This window comes from Zootermopsis nevadensis, unplaced genomic scaffold, assembly GCF_977971745.1.
Source record: "Zootermopsis nevadensis isolate Lab colony 2312 unplaced genomic scaffold, Znev_1.0 Znev_ptg000061l, whole genome shotgun sequence".
Classification (NCBI taxonomy): Eukaryota; Metazoa; Arthropoda; class Insecta; order Blattodea; family Termopsidae; genus Zootermopsis; species Zootermopsis nevadensis.
This window is the reverse complement of record NW_028259192.1, coordinates 3,927,508-3,944,822: the sequence shown is the minus strand read 5'-3', so window position 1 is coordinate 3,944,822 and position 17,315 is coordinate 3,927,508. Positions and strand designations below refer to the sequence as shown.

At 38.8% G+C, this 17,315-nt stretch overlaps 3 protein-coding genes across 7 annotated transcripts in view; 1 reads left to right on the top strand and 2 right to left on the bottom strand.

Annotated features, from left to right (window-relative positions):
• Positions 1-8,606, top strand: part of LOC110838375 (lipase 1) — a 113,060-nt gene extending 104,454 nt beyond the window's left edge. For all 5 annotated transcript variants that reach the window (XM_087340639.1, XM_022081511.2, XM_022081510.2 and 2 more), the window contains 5 exons: positions 1,173-1,422; positions 3,567-3,722; positions 5,430-5,514; positions 6,744-6,886; positions 7,979-8,606. In XM_087340639.1, the coding sequence (XP_087196765.1) occupies positions 1,173-1,422; positions 3,567-3,722; positions 5,430-5,514; positions 6,744-6,886; positions 7,979-8,146 (802 nt within the window). In that variant the 3' untranslated portion in view covers positions 8,147-8,606. The remainder of the gene's footprint in view (positions 1-1,172; positions 1,423-3,566; positions 3,723-5,429; positions 5,515-6,743; positions 6,887-7,978) is intronic.
• PsGEF (Protostome-specific GEF) overlaps positions 1-17,315 on the bottom strand; it is a 194,187-nt gene that overhangs the window by 153,785 nt on the left and 23,087 nt on the right. The gene's annotated exons all lie outside the window — the stretch shown is intronic.
• On the bottom strand, positions 9,546-11,195 carry LOC147871150 (glutamate receptor ionotropic, delta-1-like). Its single transcript, XM_087340130.1, has one exon. It carries the CDS (start codon positions 11,193-11,195, stop codon positions 9,546-9,548), a length of 1,650 nt encoding a protein of 549 aa, XP_087196256.1.

Genomic DNA, 17,315 nt, shown 5'->3' with positions numbered 1-17,315 from the left:
ATCAGGGCGATGAGTATGAAGATTTCTGTCTTCTGGGTTGTTACGCCGTGTAGTCTGGTCGATGTTAACCAACGTTTCAGAGGCCATACTGCCTCCATCATCAGGGCGATGAGTATGAAGATTTCTGTCTTCTGGGTTGTTGCGCTGTGTAGTCTGGTCGATGTTAACCAACGTTTCAGAGGTCATACTGCCTCCATCATCAGGGTGATGAGTATGAAGATTTCTGTCTTCTGGGTTGTTGCGCTGTGTAGTCTGGTCGATGTTAACCAACGTTTCAGAGGTCATACTGCCTCCGTCATCAGGACGATGAGTACGAAGATTTCTGTCTTCTGGGTTGTTGCGCTGTGTAGTCTCGTCGATGTTAACCAACGTTTCAGAGGTCATACTGCCTCCATCATCAGGGCGATGAGTATGAAAATTTCTGTCTTCTGGGTTGTTGCGCCGTGTAGTCTGGTAGATGTTTACCAACGTTTCAGAGGTCATACTGCCTCCGTCATCAGGGCGATGAGTATGAAGATTTCCGTCTTCTGGGTTGTTGCGCTGTGTAGTCTGGTCGATGTTTACCAACGTTTCAGAGGTCATACTGCCTCCGTCATCAGGGCGATGAGTATGAAGATTTCCGTCTTCTGGGTTGTTACGCCGTGTAGTCTGGTCGATGTTAACCAACGTTTCAGAGGTCATACTGCCTCCGTCATCAGGGCGATGAGTATGAAGATTTCCGTCTTCTGGGTTGTTGCGCTGTGTAATCTGGTCGATGTTAACCAACGTTTCAGAGGTCATACTGCCTCCGTCATCAGAGTATGAAGATTTCTGTCTTCTGGGTCGTTGCGCTGTGTAGTCTGGTCGATGTCAACCAACGTTTCAGAGGTCATACTGCCTCCGTCATCAGAGTATGAAGATTTCTGTCTTCTGGGTCGTTGCGCTGTGTAGTCTGGTCGATGTTAACCAACGTTTCAGAGGTCATACTGCCTCCGTCATCAGGGCGATTTTTAGTATGAAGATTTCTGTCTTCTGGGTTGTTGCGCTGTGTAGTCTGGTCGATGTTAACCAACGTTTCAGAGGTCATACTGCCTCCATCATCAGAAGACAGAAATCTTCATACTCACTGCTGTGAAAACCTCAAATCATACACGAGCTCAACATGTCAACGAAACGTCGATTTCACTTTGCAGTTGGCACGAAATGGGAACTTACGACGTTCCTGCGGAAATCGACTTCATTCTAAAGAAGACCGGCCAGGAGAAAGTCTTCTACATCGGACACTCCATGGGCTCGACCATGTTCTTCGTGATGATGTCACAAAGACCGGAATACAACGAGAAGATACGGGCCATGATTGCTTTCGCCCCAGCAGTATTTTTCACACCCACGAAGAACCCAATTTATTACCGCATTCAATCAATCGGCGAACGATTACTGGAGGTAAAAGGAGTGACATTTAACGAAGTTTCGTGAATCTTCATTCAGACCAGAATTGTAACCTAATTATATCAAAACGTACGTGAAAGAACAAAAAATGAAATAAGCATTTGATTAAATTTAGAAACGTCTTCACTCTACGGGTACAACTGTAGTGACGGCTTCTGTCCTAATAGTGAAAATGCACGTATAGAAACAGAGTTTTATGGACTTTAGATACATTCAGACTTTACAGAAGACGTTCTCAGTCTTTTCTGACCCTGGGGTCAGATTCACCTTTTATTATGAAAGACAATTTACTGAAACACAATTGTAACTTACTAATTATACTACCAAATTAAGCTTGCCACTGCAAACAATTCACATACATGCCAATAATTCTCTTCAGAAAATTTGATGTTAGTGAAATATTTTAAACTGCTGTTGATGTAGCAATTTTCGTAATCGTTGCGAATAGCGAGAATTTCTCCACGTGTTCATCACCATAACTCGTCTTAGTTCCTGATTTGACGTCATTCGTTAAGCTGAACAGTTGCTCATGGAGACAGAGGCTGCCAAATTCTGACGACATTAACAAGACGCCATTCCTGAGATCAGACCACTATTTTTAATCGCACAGGGCGACACAGGGCATTGTAAATAAACCTAAGCAGGCAACAGAAAACATATCGGCGAGCCGAGACTGGAGAATCTCTACTTTAGAAATTTAATTTAAATGGCTGTATGTGCCATTAACACTATATAAAGAAACTAAAAAAATATGTAAGCTTTTACAGTTTACAGGGTTGTTTATATTATTAGTAGGCCTTGGGGTTTACTAAAATAAACGTTATTTAAAATGAATATATATATTTTTTACCGGACACTTTGTATATAAATCGTTTCTTTCAAATACTGATATAAGACATTAAAGTGTCTTTTTTCCATTAATAAATTATTGAAAATATAGCTCAGTCAGTATAGTGACTAGCTACGGGCTGGACGACCGGGGTTCGATCCCCGACGGGGGCAGAGGATTTTTCCTCTAGCCTCTGCGTCCAGACCGGCTCTGGGGCCCACCCAGCCTCCTCTACAATGGGTACCGGGGTCCTTTCCCGGGGGTAAAGCCGGCCGGGGCGTGATTCTGACCACTCACCCCCATCTAGTGCCGAGGTCAAGGAAGAGAGGAGCTATACCTCCACTCCCCCCAAGCGCCTACATGGCGGATAGTGGGACAAACTTTACTTTACTTTACTTACTATATAAAACATGATTCATATTCCTCTTCTTAATTTATTTGTGACAGATTTTTAAAACGCAACTTTATCTCTGACTGATGTACAAACAGCTCTGTTGAAAAATTACAAGTTCACCAAGTTCATAATATTTGTTGTTGATACGTTAAAAGAAATACATTTGCCTTCCATGCCTTCATTCCACTTTCAATTCAGAAAATTAAATTAATTTACGTGTATTTTCAACACATCTAGTAAGCCTAAGAATTAAAATCAAAAAAGTTTACTTACATTTTTTCAATACACTGACAAATACATTTGTTATAAAAAAAAATCATGCTGTTATTGTAACTCATTCAAATATTTTGCGATGTTTGTGACCTTTGTACTGATTTAGTGTTTAAATTGCACACATTCGGAGTTCCTTTAAAATGAGTGACGGTCAGACACAGAACATAAAATAATTTTTGCATACAACAGTTGTACAAGGCAAAGGTATAACTGTATATAATTATATAATTATGTGGATCTAGTTTATGGAAATATGCGTGTTTATCTCCTTATTTTAACGACCCCAAGATGTAGTCATGTACTCACAAAACTTGCATTAAGTAGGATTTGAGGTTTTCATGGAGATGAGTTTGAAGATGTCTTCTGGGTTGTTCCGCCATGTGGTCTGGTAGAAGTTTACTGATGTTTCAGAGGTTCTTGCTGTCTCCATTATCAGGGCGATCGCTCTGATGATTGAGGCAGCAAGGACCTCTCAAACTACACGTCGCAACAACCCAGAAGACAGCCATATTCAACTTGCATTTCAATTGTTGAAATTCCAATGCAATAATAGTATTGCGTGCTTGACACAGACTAATAATTATCCCGTTTAAATTTATAGTAGTCCAAAATCCTCTTAAGTGCTATGCTTTTTCTTCTCAGGGACTGTTCTATGCCTTTGGGCTCGACGAGTTTCTGCCCCAGAATGGAATACTAAATCCAATCAGCATTGCAGCCTGCAAGCACACGCTTTTCACAAGTAGATTGTGCGTGAACTTTATTTTTTTCATAGTTGGCAAGAGCAGTCAGCTGGACAAGGTATTTAAGGAGTTTTCTTTAGTATTTGAAGTGATCCTCGGCCACTTTGATCCACCACTAAACTTTACAAATATGTCTTCGTGTTATTCCCTTTTTGGTCCTCAAATTGCCGGAATTGAAAGGGCACTGCCCATCCTTTCGCTCTAAAGACTTAATTTCGCTTCATCCTATGAGTGATACTTGTTTCAGGTTAAATATTATCAGGCTGACGATTAGGTTGTCCTGGATATGCCGATCGATTTACTGATGAAGTTCAGTGTTTTTATAGTAGACGGCTGACCTGGAAACCTGGTTGGTTTTCCTTGAGTTTCTCAACCCTTCTGTAAACTTTAATCAGGCTTATAGAGTTACCGACATACTGAACCTTTGTTCTTTAGAAAATTTCAGTAGTTTGCACACTCTCTAACAACACAAAAATCGAATCACAGCTCCTAGCTCATTTTTACTGCATTAAACCAATATAGCACACGCAGGTATATTAAATACGATATGTCGTAGTATTTTCAATACTCACAACAGATTGAGAAAATTTTCTTTTCTGCATTCTTTATTACTTCAGTGGTATTTATATATTTCCGTATGTGTCCTGTTTCTAATATGTGTCGAGAAAAATTCGCGTCGGTTATTTCGTATGGCACGGACGTGTTCCTGGATTGTGCACTACAGAATCATAAAGGAACATACCCGACTGTCACTGATGTCCATTACTTCAGAGGTATCGAGTATAATAATGATTAAATAAAAAACACAGTTATTTACTTTATTTAGGATTTGTTTAACGACGCCTGTCAGTGGTTCAGATTATATACAGTCGAATGACAGGTAATTAATTAATTAATAAATGGTGAAGCACATGGATGGAATACACAGTAGGCTAATTTAAGAGATTGTTCCGACTTTTGCTTGGAGGGATTGAGAAAAATCACGTAAAACCTCGACCAAGATATCCTGTCTGTGGACCGAGATTCGAATCCAAATACAAAGGAAAATTTGGAAAAAAGGAAATGCTTTCAAAAGTGATAGTGGAACCACGGTTCCGGAGAATTTGACGTAAATACGTCTTTACGGAAAGGAAGTTTATATATTGGCTTTATTCTAAATATTTCCTTTATACATGCTTTACAATTGAGATAAGTTGGATTAAGACATTGCTTAATCAACTTCAATTAGTTACGCTTAAAATGGGTCAGTGGTAGCTGAATGTAATATAAAGTAATGTATTGTAATGTAATGTAATATTTTATAGGTAACAACAATTCCGAGTAAACAGATAACGTTTCCTAGGTAACATAACAATGAAGTTACACTTTTTCGTTTCCTTTTTTCGTAACACTTTTTCGTAACACATTTTTGCCGAATGACACTGACCCTAAAATATAGACGTATTTACGTCAAAAAACAGTTTACAAGTTGCAGTTTTATGAAAAGCAAATAGGAATGTAAAGAAATAATAGGTAAAAGTAATTATTACTAATTTTATTACAGTTTTACGATATAGTCGTTGTACACGAAGAGCTGAAAGTATCAACAAAACCGAGTTTTTGCTTCGGAACGGGGAAATCAGAACCCATATCTTGGAAAGGAATAAGAAGAATTCATTATACACTTGTAGTTCTTTTAGTTATTATCATCGCTAAAGCACTCCCTGTAGAAGGTGTGTCCGAGCATGTCGTAATCTCCAAAATCACACAATGCTTCTGTTGACAGAAGAGGCTCGAAGTGATGCTGGCCCACACTCCAGCTGGGGGGTCCACAAGGGAGGTCATGCACTTCGCACAAGAGGCCCTGTCAGGTGAGCACAACGCCAAATCATATTAAGGGCTGCAAATTTGCAAAATTTTGAAACCTATAAATATAGTCTGTACTAATATAATTCCTGTAGAATTTTTGTCCCCTTGCAGTAGTGCCAAACTTCGAAGAAGACGATTTCTTTCACTTTTTGCGGTGTAAGACCGAGACATGTTTATTCCAAATTAACTTTTTATTAAGCTATAATTAACTGAGGAAATTCGTAGAACAACAATAGTAGCAGAAAACAGGCAATTTTTAGATTAAGATGTTAATCCTCCATTCATAAGGGATAATATCATTCCAGATGAAAATGATATCAATCTAGAAGAAAAGGAGTAGTTTGTGTTTATCTGCCTGTATATACCATTGCGGACTCCCCAAATGCTTGCTTTAGCATTTCATAGGTTTCCGTAGCCGTTTTGGCGAGTCTTTGGCAAAATTTGATGCACACGCCATTCCGAAATCGCAGGAGGGTCGGTGTAATGCACTACCAAAACGCCCGTAACTAAGAAACAAATGCTAATTCGATGATTCCGGCTGGCACACTGATTCACTATGAATGTAGGCCGCACCCCCTAGCGGCAGAAGCTCGTACTACATCCGGTTCGGCCTCTATTGACACAGTCTTTAAACTTTCCGATCGCACCTCGTATCTTCCAAGCGATAATATCTTACGTACATTTATCCTTGTCTTACAGTTTTAAAAGTAAATTAAATACATAACTATAACTGCATTCTTTTGTTGAAACACTTGTAAATGCTTTGATACAGAATAAGAATGTTAAGAAATGTTCACTGGTTCAGAAGCTGAAATGTTCTTTTATTTTTCCCAGAAAGTTTAACTTTGAATTTAAGTTGATTTTCCCATTAATAATTTAATTGTAAACTACACAGCTGTTACTGGTTAATTGCTCATTTACCAGAATAAAAGTTACTTTCTCTACCAGCTTCATTCGTGTAAATAGCACGGTTTTAGTGATGTAATCACTAAAGATGGATTTCAGTATTTTGTTCCTGTCATGCACTTGTGTGTCTTAGCGCGTACTAATAAAGTCAGCTGTACGTTCCACCATGTAATTCTTACGTGAATATTTTAAAATTACGTGTAATCGAACCCAAGACAGTTACAGTAAGTTTTAATATTTCATGTTTCAATTGTCTTAAAGAAATCTAAAGAGGGACGCAGATAACAAAATGTTATTCTCTAGTTAATGAAACAAAATTTTTCAGGCGAATTCCGTCAGTTCGATTTCGGTGAGGAGAAGAACATGGATCTGTACGGACAGGCCACTCCTCCGAGGTACAATATGAGTCTGATCACAACCCCCGTCGCCTTGTTCTACAGTGATAATGACAAGCTTGCGCCAGAATACGTAAGACAGTTTTATTTATATTTCTTAAGATATGTTACGCCTCACAGGAATCAGGATGGCTGGAAATGTAACTTCGACTAGGCGAAATGAGATATACAGCGGATTCGCTGACACAGTTACTCCTAAGATCACAAATTACAAAATACATTTCCTAATAATAACACGCGGTACAAAACAATGAATCTTTAGAACTGCTGAATAATTGTGGACTTCAATCTGTTCCCTACTTAACGTCGTCAGCAGTTGACGTATTTCTCCTACTGACGTGATGAGTCAATCTCGGGAAGCCTTGAGGTAACTCAAGGTCCCATTTGCTTTAAGAATCAAGAACTCCGCGTAGTTTTTAAATTCAGTATTCAAATGATTCTCAGTGGAAACCGAGTATTTTTTTAAACAACGTCACAAAATTCACCTTTGCAATGGTGAAGTGATGTGTTTTCTTTGCCGTACGGACTGAATTATAGAATGTTATTAGGCGAACGTCCGCTTTAAAGGGCTAGTAGCATCTGCAGGTTCAAATATAAGTCTCCCGACGCGGCGTCTTTACCTGAAAAAACAAGTTTCCACAAGAGGATGAGACAACGAAGTGCATAACAGCCAAGAGTCATGACAGCGCATGAAACCATCGTATTTCTCAACTTGCAGCACATTCTAATACCGACAACGCACACGCAAGCTATATTACAACAACATTTACGTTGCTGAAGATGACTGCCTTCGGGGTTGTTGCACCGTGTGGTCTGGAAGACGTTTACCGATGTTTCAGAGGTTATTGATGCCTCCATCATCAGATGATACAGGCAGCAAGCACCCCTAAAACATCTGTATGTGAACTTCTACCAGATTGCACGATTCTACAATCCAGAAGACATCCATCTTCAGACTCACCGTAATGAGAACCTCAAATCCTTCATTTACGTTACTTTACGTTTATCCCAAAGAATCGATAAACTAAAAAACTTATCGCTTTATTGTGTTAGCAATAATAGCAAAGGAAGTTGTATAAAAACTACTGGTTTATTAGAATATCTATCCGTAAAACAATAATTATGCTATTATTTTAATTGTTCTCGGTGATAATTTCTGTTTCAGAATGTGAATAAGGTCTACAACGCCTTACCTAATGTAATCGGAAAATTCCGAGTTCCCCTGAAAACGTTCAACCACCTAGACTTTATGTGGGGCAAAGACGCCAAAACCCTAGTCTTTAAAGACGTGTTGACTATCATGAAGAAATACGAAAAAGATTCAAAAACATAATAATAATCCACATGTACCTCAATTGCTGCTGAATATAATATTCTATATCTTGACTTTACATAGAATATAGATTCAGATTCCTTTATTAAGATCATAGAGCGTATGAAAGACTACGTAAAAGTTGACTAACGTCTGTTTTAAAGCGAATTTTCTCTAGTCCTTTTCATTTGGCCCGGAAAAGAAACACTGAAATCACCATCGCATCCTTTGCACCGAAGTGAACTAAATTTCGTCGAGGGCAAACAAATAGAGAACCAAACTTCGTCAGTCTCCGAAGGTACAAGAATAACGATAGTGTGGTCTATTTTAAAGCAGGATCGTTCGTTATTTAAATTATTTGGAGCTGGATACGAAGATTGCAAACAACGTTGAGATTCCAGGTTTATAATATATTTATGTATTAAAAATTACATAATGTATCAGATTGTAATTAAAATTATTGTGTATATCCCTCACATAATCAGTGAATTATCAATATTTATTCTTGGTCCTTGAACCCCACATATCATAACTTTCTCCACTCTCACCAATAAAACCTTTTATCAGAGTCTTCAAACATGATCTTTCTCAACATCAGCACTCAACTACGAGGCTCGTCCAGAAAGTAAGTTTCCCTGGGGCCGTTTACAGAAACAAAACACAATTTCATGGAAATATTTATTGCAACAGATACAGCAAGTGTCCAGCTATTTTTCAACATATTCGCCACCGGAATTGAGACATTTGTCATACCGTGGGACCAACTTTTGAATACCTGTGTCGTAGAAGTCTGCCGCCTGGGATTGGAACCACTGTGTGACAACCATCTCCGCCTCTCTGTCATTCTCAAAACGCTGACGCTGACCGGACAGGAATTTCTTGAGGTGTAGGAAAAGATGGAAATCACTGGGAGCGAGGTCCGGGCTGTAGGGTGGATGATTAAACACCTCCCAGCTGAACTCCTGCAGGAGACTTGCTGTCCGTCGAGCCGTGTGCGGCCTAGCGTTATCACTGACCGCACTTCACAGTCGGCGGGAGCTGGAATAAGAACCTCCATCTTCAACAGCTGCAACGATGCTACTGTGAGAACGCGGAAAGTGCCGTTAGTGCATGAGCCATGCTACGTCATTGCTCTATCACGTACGCACAGTCGCTTCGCGCAATATAAGGTTTGCTAGCTGTGGGACGAGTGGGAAACTTACTTTTGGGACGCGCCTCGTACCTCGAATTCAGATCTATTAATATATTCACACCGAAAAATTACAATAATAATCAATCTCTTATCGTTTATGTTATACCTTCATTTTTATCGCGTTGGCATTTTAATTTTTATTCGTTTGCATGCATTCATATCATCAGGGCGAAGATATCCATCTTCACCGCCATGAAAACGTCAGATCCTAACTAAAACTTAATTTTCTTAGATTACGCCTGTACGTTTAAAACGAACATTTGCAATAAAGGACCGATAAAAAATCTCAAACACAAAGACTAGTACGCCAAAAACATTGCCTATTCCGTACAAGAAAATCGCACCTTGAATATGTACTTTTGAAAGCGCGGAGTAACCATCATCTGCAGCGATCTCTGATATCTTATGCGCACTCAACTTCGCCCAGTATATTTCATTATTATACCACAAGTCCAAGAGACCCGCTTGCATTGCGTGGGCAATTATGTCGTTGAAGCGATCTAAGAACGGGCTTCCCTTTGTCAGGTACATCGCAATATTGTACTGAACAAAATCTTCATTAAAAGGCTGAATGAGAGAGTCACCATTCGCATCTTGAAATTTGTAAAAACTAGTGTACTCCATTACTTGACGTGAGAGAAAATGTGCAAAATCTCCTTTAACAGCGACTCTTTCAAGACAAGCGGTCGTGTTTAAACATATCTTATGGTTATGGAGTATCTCTCTGTGCTTCTCGTTGTCCGAATCCAAATAACGATCCATAAGTGGATGATATCCGTACTCGATCCCAGAGTCCAAAAGTTCGTCCAAATTCATTATTGGAGGCAAGAGGCCAGGATCTATTAAAAAACTTGTTAAGAAAGCCTGAAACACAGTGTTCACTGCAAGACAATATATCACCCAGAATATGAAGAATATTCGAATATGCAGGCATCTTGGCATTTCAGGCACGGATATACCCAAAATAACAGCCCAGGCGTCAAATATGTTGGCAGACATGGTCCGTTTAGCGTCCTCCCTGTTAATAGGCGTTCTTGACAGACGCCACATAATGACAGATGCAAGTAAAATAGTCATAATGATGCACAGCCATGCGAAAAGTTTAAAGACCCTGAAGACGCTCAGCCACCGTGGAAATGTTTCTGGGTGTGGAACGACCCACACAAATCCACCTCTCATGTACGTAACTGTAGGATCCATTACTACAGAATTTTCACTCGTTACTACAATAGCACACAAGGCGACGTCGGATTTGCCATGAACAACGTCTCCCCTTATTCCAGTCCAAGTACCATTTAGGAGATTCCTCCCCCATAATTCTCCGTTATCAGGTGGTGGGCGAAACACCAAAAATGCGTTAATGGCTGAGCCGATGAGTCGTAGGAGTCGAATTTCAAAACCGTCCTTGTAACGGAGGACTGTAGAGTTTTTATCATTTGGAATTACATCTGGATCAAGGACGAATGGCTCATATACGATAGTTGACACTGTAATGGGGCAGCCTTTTAGGTTGTGGGGCACTTTAGATGGGAACAGATGTCTGTTATGGAGGAAACGCGAAAAGCTTGACCACTGGTCTATTAGGAATACAGATTGCACCCTTTTGCAAAGATTAATTGACGTTTTGAATGGAGCGAAGGTAAATAAGTCTAAGACCGGGACTTCTTTGTGATCTTCCTGGATATGGCTTATTTGTTGAGAACGGAAAGGTTCCGATGTTGGAGTTACCACAACGACATTTAGAACTTTCCATGTCCAAAGTTCTTCCACAATATTCAGTGCTATTTCCTCAGTATCTGGACCACAATCTTCTGTTGTAACAACGACAATAAAGCGAGCTCGTGAATTCCAAGATGGCAGAAATGTGATTGATTGCATATTACCCCTCAATATTAATATAATTTCTTTCATTAAAAGTTTACATGTATCTCTCAGAATTATAACATAATTAGTTTCTTTTCTGTAGACATCAGATTTCAAGGATACTTTTGCCATTATGGAGGGTCGGATAACAGAAAGTGGTAAAGTTGTCAGTGCGTGTAGTTTAGGGAGTAACTTGTATGCCCCTTCGTTGGATTCTAAACTAAAATCATTTCTTGTGGCGTCTTCTAGAAACAAGGGAATGACCACAGTCAGAGAGTCGCTCCCGATAAAATACTGGCTGGCGATGCTTTGTATACAATCCACGGCGTGCTTTGTGTTGTCGAGATTTTCAGAGGTGATAACAGGAAATGAGAGACAAAGAACCACAGTTGCAGCTAGATGAATCTGAAAATGATACGACGCCATTAACGTCTGAACACACTCATAGACAAAACTGATATGTACGAGGCGCGTCCACAAAGTAAGTTTCCCACTCGTCCTACAGCTAGCAAACCTTATATTGCGCGAAGCGACTGTGCGTACGTGATAGAGCAATGACGTAGCATGGCGCATGCACTAACGGCACTTCCCGCGTTCTCACAGTAGCATCGTTGCAGCTGTTGAAGATGGAGGTTCTTATTCCAGCTCCCGCCGACTGTGAAGTGCGGTCAGTGATAACGCTAGGCCGCACACGGCTCGACGGACAGCAAGTCTCCTGCAGGAGTTCAGCTGGGAGGTGTTTAATCATTCACCCTACAGCCCGGACCTCGCTCCCAGTGATTTCCATCTTTTCCTACACCTCAAGAAATTCCTGTCCGGTCAGCGTCAGCGTTTTGAGAACGACAGAGAGGCGGAGATGGTTGTCACACATTGGTTCCAATCCCAGGCGGCAGACTTCTACGACACAGGTATTCAAAAGTTGGTCCCACGGTATGACAAATGTCTCAATTCCGGTGGCGAATATGTTGAAAAATAGCTGGACACTTACTCTATCTGTTGCAATAAATATTTCCATGAAATTGTGTTTTGTTTCTGTAAACGGCCCCAGGGAAACTTACTTTGTGGACGAGCCTCGTAGTAGGAAGTGGAAGGATAGGGTTTAATATTTTCTTCGTCAATTGCTACATTCGCATTTCTCTCAGACGGCATTTGGGTCTGTCCATCACAAACTGACGCATTTGCGTTACGTTTCAGTAAATATTTTTTATTGAAATTCTGAATAAACCTTGCCGTAAAACATTGCTTCATATGATAATGTCGTTTAAAAATATAATTGCACAAAATATTAATAAAAGAAAAATATTAATATAATTTTAAATAGTTCTGCCAATCTGTTATAAATTGGTCGGGGGTTAACATACTACCTAACAAGTTTATACTAACAAATTAATGATTGCAATCATTTTGCAACTGTGTACGCAGTAATTTATTTAAATTTCTTCAAAAAAAATTACTCACTGACACATTAGAAAGATTTCCGGATGCAAGATTACGTATAAAATGTACTGGTTACATAAGTCTGATGGTCTTTAAAAATCTCAAATATGGAAGACTGGGTTTTAGTTAAAATTTTATTTATATGAAATTGGGGCATTAAGTTAGCTCTCTCACTGACTCGGAGGCTGAATTTGACATGAAACAGAAAATAGGACAACAGTGTGAATTTTAGCGTCATATTTTTACTCCTGCTTAAGCCCTGCTGAATGAGGGTACAGAAAGAATGTAGACGCAAACCCCCACGAATTGTAGACTTCAGAAATAGGTGGAGATCAACTATCAGCGTCACGCTCTGGCCGATTTACTCCTGGATAAACGCCCCCAGTCCATTCTTAAAAAGGCTCGGTCTAGACGTTGTGATGAAGGGAAATATTTCTGATGGCTCACGAACCCCGAAAATCCAACACGTGATCACTCACTCCACTGGATGAACTACACGGACTGCTTTCTGATAAATGCGACCTTACTTAAATTACATTTATAACTGTACTTACAATTGTTAGTAGTTAATGAGTGGATTAAAATTTTTTGTGATGCAAAATCTGACATCTTACATTTAAAGTAGCATATAAATTAAATGAATTAACAGAAACGAATGAAGGACACTTCGAAATGATTAATTCGAAACAGAAATTCGTAACTGCTATAATGCAAATATGTAACTCAAATACGACATTTATATTTACCTTTCTTGCAAAAAGTGAAATCATTCTTAAACCGATCTTCCTTGCAATATTTATGATGCCGTCAGTAGAAACTGTCCTCAATATGTACCGGACACTATTAGCTAAAAGCACAACTACTGCCCCTTACAACTGAGGTGGTCATAGGACACACAGTTGTACCTTACACGAATTACACAAAACACCTGAAATATTTGCTCTCCTCTAATTTCTGTTCGTCAGAGCCAATTGGCCGCATTCCCAAATCAGGCACATAATATGTGAAGAAAATTTATTTTATTTAGGGCTTATAACTGCATCCACTTGGAAACGATAATATTGTAATACTGCGAGAATCGATGTAATAGGTAACACTTGAGAATCAGTTTATACGTGTAAGGCCAAAAATGTTCTCATGACTAATTCAGTAAGCAATGGTGGATAAACACATGTTAGAGACGTCACTTATGGACGTTACAGAATATTACATTGGAATAATACATTCTCCCTTGTATTACACACCATCATACGTTCAACATAATTACAATGACTTTCCTAAAACCACCTCAGCTCTTGCTATAGAAACGTCACTTGCTTTGGAGAATTAATGTAGAGTGAGTTGGAATACTTATGGTCCATTACACTTACAATAAAATTATGAAATACAGAATTGTTAAAGGAATACATGTAGGCATGTACTTTGTAATCGTGTACGGAAAACAATTGGAAGAGACCTGAAATATAAACGATGGGTAACTTGAAATACAATGTGAATGAATTATGATGTTGAATCAATCTTTCTTTAGGACAAAATACGCTGTGTAATTCACAAGGGCTTTACTGAGTGTTACAGCAATGCATAGACCCAGAAAGTCAGAATTTCTAAAGCTATTTTATTGTATTATTTTTATATTAAATTCATGCTTAGAATTGTTAACATGTTATTACAGTCACACAGTTTAATACTTGTCGGTACACCAAGTGAGTTCTGGCAGTTTGGGTACTGAAACTTTAATTGTGGATAGAATAATACCACGTCTAACTGGTCAAAATTCCACCTCATATGTAACCATAAAGATAATTACAATTTTCGCAGTAGAACACAATTGAATGTTATCCTGAATCAGTTGAATCAAATTCTCTGTCTTTAATATCGACTTTAATATTATATTACCATATACGACTATGTTTCCTTAGAAATGTCACCCATTTAGGTAGGCCTGTATCGATTAAACTGTTACATAAATTTCTCAATTCTCCTATAAGTGCTACGTTCTGTATGTATCAACCCTTCTCGATTTGTTCACCCTGATAGTATTACGACAAGCTTACAAATTGACACGCGATATTACGTAATTTTCTCCTTACTTAGTCCAACGTACGCCTAAATATTATTATCAGAACTCTGTTCGTAGTTATCCTGATTCTAGGTTATTTTATCGCAACAAAGTGTTTAAACCTGCGTAAATTATGAACTAAAATTATACTTAGATGTTCGGAGACTTTAGAAAGTATTTACTTGTTAGAACTGAAAAATTTGTTATGTGGAAATGAATTTTGGGCAAATAAAATAAGAAATAGGAATTAAATTCAATCACTGCAAGTGAGAAAGACGCAAAACGATTAAAGTCTGTAAATACAATCAGTACAAAATCAAAGAAATGAAGTCCGATAAACACGAATTATACCGAAACGGATTTACAGTACACGAGAAACTGGAAAATATGGGATGAGAACTCCTGTTCCACTTGGTTTCATCATTTTTTCCGCAGAGCTCCACGTAATTTATCGTCTGAATCGCATAACGAAAGAAATATTCTTAGTCCCCCACTATTTTTATTTTAAATTTGGCAAAATTATAATAAAATTGTTCTCGCATTTGTTATCTTTATTTTCCAAATACGTGTTATCTGCAGCCGTGTCTTACATATCTCTTGTTGAAAAATATGACTAATTCAAAACAATTTCAGTTCTTTTCACACTACAATATTGTTTGTGTCCCTGATAATTTTTTTAAATATTTCTCGGTGTTTTGCTTTCCGTCACTTTTTCAATTTTAAACAATGTGTTTTCTTATTATTTTCTCTTTGTTTCAAAAAACTGTCTTTCATGGTAGCGCTACTGAATTTTTGGGTTCCATGACAAATATCTCGACTAGATCATTTTCCATAAACTACTTCAGAAAAACCCTGTGTTCTCTACCACGATATTATTGTTCTATTTTACATTTTTTAACGATAATTCTATTCCTCATACTATGTGAAGATATGATTGTAAATTATTGTAGTAAGACACTGATTCTGACAAAAATTAGTTCTTATAAAACGTATTGCAACTTAACACAGCTAAAAGCAATGCGACGTCTAGCTTCTCCGTAATACTTATTCACTTCTGCAGCAGGAGTTGGCGAAGTAGTCCACCAGAGGCGCGCATGCTTAATGGCTTCGTTTTGGTGAGCAGAGACGTATCGTTACGACGGTCACTTGTTCCTAACATACACATCGCATTTACTCGTAAGCGCGAAGCAACACGAAAGTCGTACACCATGTTTCGTAAAGACAGCCAAGGCAGCGCTCAGCGATAGGAATTTGTCTCATTTTCGTTCCTTCTACCGCTACCAACTTCAACAACCTAAAATCCTACAAATGTTAGCACTGTTTCATTGTAACAATCTTCCAAAAGTTACAAGTAGGTTGAAATAAGTTTGAATCTCTGTTTTGGAAAGCATAATATCCGGAATTATACTTCAGAGTTCGCTGTAAGCAGAAAACTCTGGCCGGCTTGCGTTGTGGATTTCGTGTGAAAATCTAGCAAACGCTGTGCCTGTTTCAACTCGCCCTGCGTGGTTGGGAGTGACTGAGTGCCAGCAGGTGTAATGTGCCCCGTCATAAGCCGCGGTGAGCTACTGGCACAGCTGCCAAGCTAAATCATTCGCGTCATCATAACAACTGGATTATTACCTGATTCGAGCAACGTGGCAGCACTGGTCCACAGGATAATGGCCACACAAAATTCACCCCAAATGCAATTCGATACATTCTGTAATTTATTTTACGCAACTAAACTTAATCCTCGGGTATAAATTTTCCGATGCGATTGTAAGATTTTAAACCATTTCAACTGTACTCGTATTTACGATTGTCAACACATCAGATGAATGGCCTATATACAAAAATTAACTTATTTATAAGAGTTACGTTTTGCTTGATTGACTGATTGAACAATCGATCGATCCTTTCTGTCTTCCTTACTCTCGTCCTTTCTCTATTTATTTCTTCCCTTATTCTCTGTATTTTCTCATTTACCTTTTTGTGTTCCTCTCTCTCTCTCTCTCTCTTAAATGTTTCTTCCTCCTTCCTTCATTGGCTTGTTCTCTCTTTTCCCTTTTAATCTTTTTCTTTACGTTTTCTATCCTTATTCGATATTTTTTCTTCCTTAAAACTAACTTAAATAGTGAACAGATAGTAAGGATAATAAATTAGCAAATTTGTTAAAGAACATAACTAAGTAATGTGTGAATCTGTTTACCTAGCATTTCTAACGAACTGCCACGAAGTTCCAATAAATTATCCTCACATCTGGGCGACCTAACGACCTCAGGTCTTGAGAACCGGGAGCCTCTAATATAGTCGAAAGAACACATTTTAGACGCCGAATTTAATACCGTGATGAGTCGAGTTTGAAATAAAAAAAAAACGTGACCTGAAAAAGTTCAGAATGTTCGAAACCGCATTCTACACACATGCCAGTTAATCACGAACGAAACTGGAATTTCGGGGAATAAATTTTAAGGGATTATGAGTGTATTTATCTGAGGAAAAACTCAAAAAATCTTGGGCAAACTCAACCGAAACATGTGCCTCGAACGAGTGGCGCCTTCACAGACATCAAGCAGCGAGCTCTGTTTACTCCGTCAGACCTCGCCATGGTCCAGCGGGATAATTGGTGCCTCAGCGCGCCTCACATGTGCTGCCGG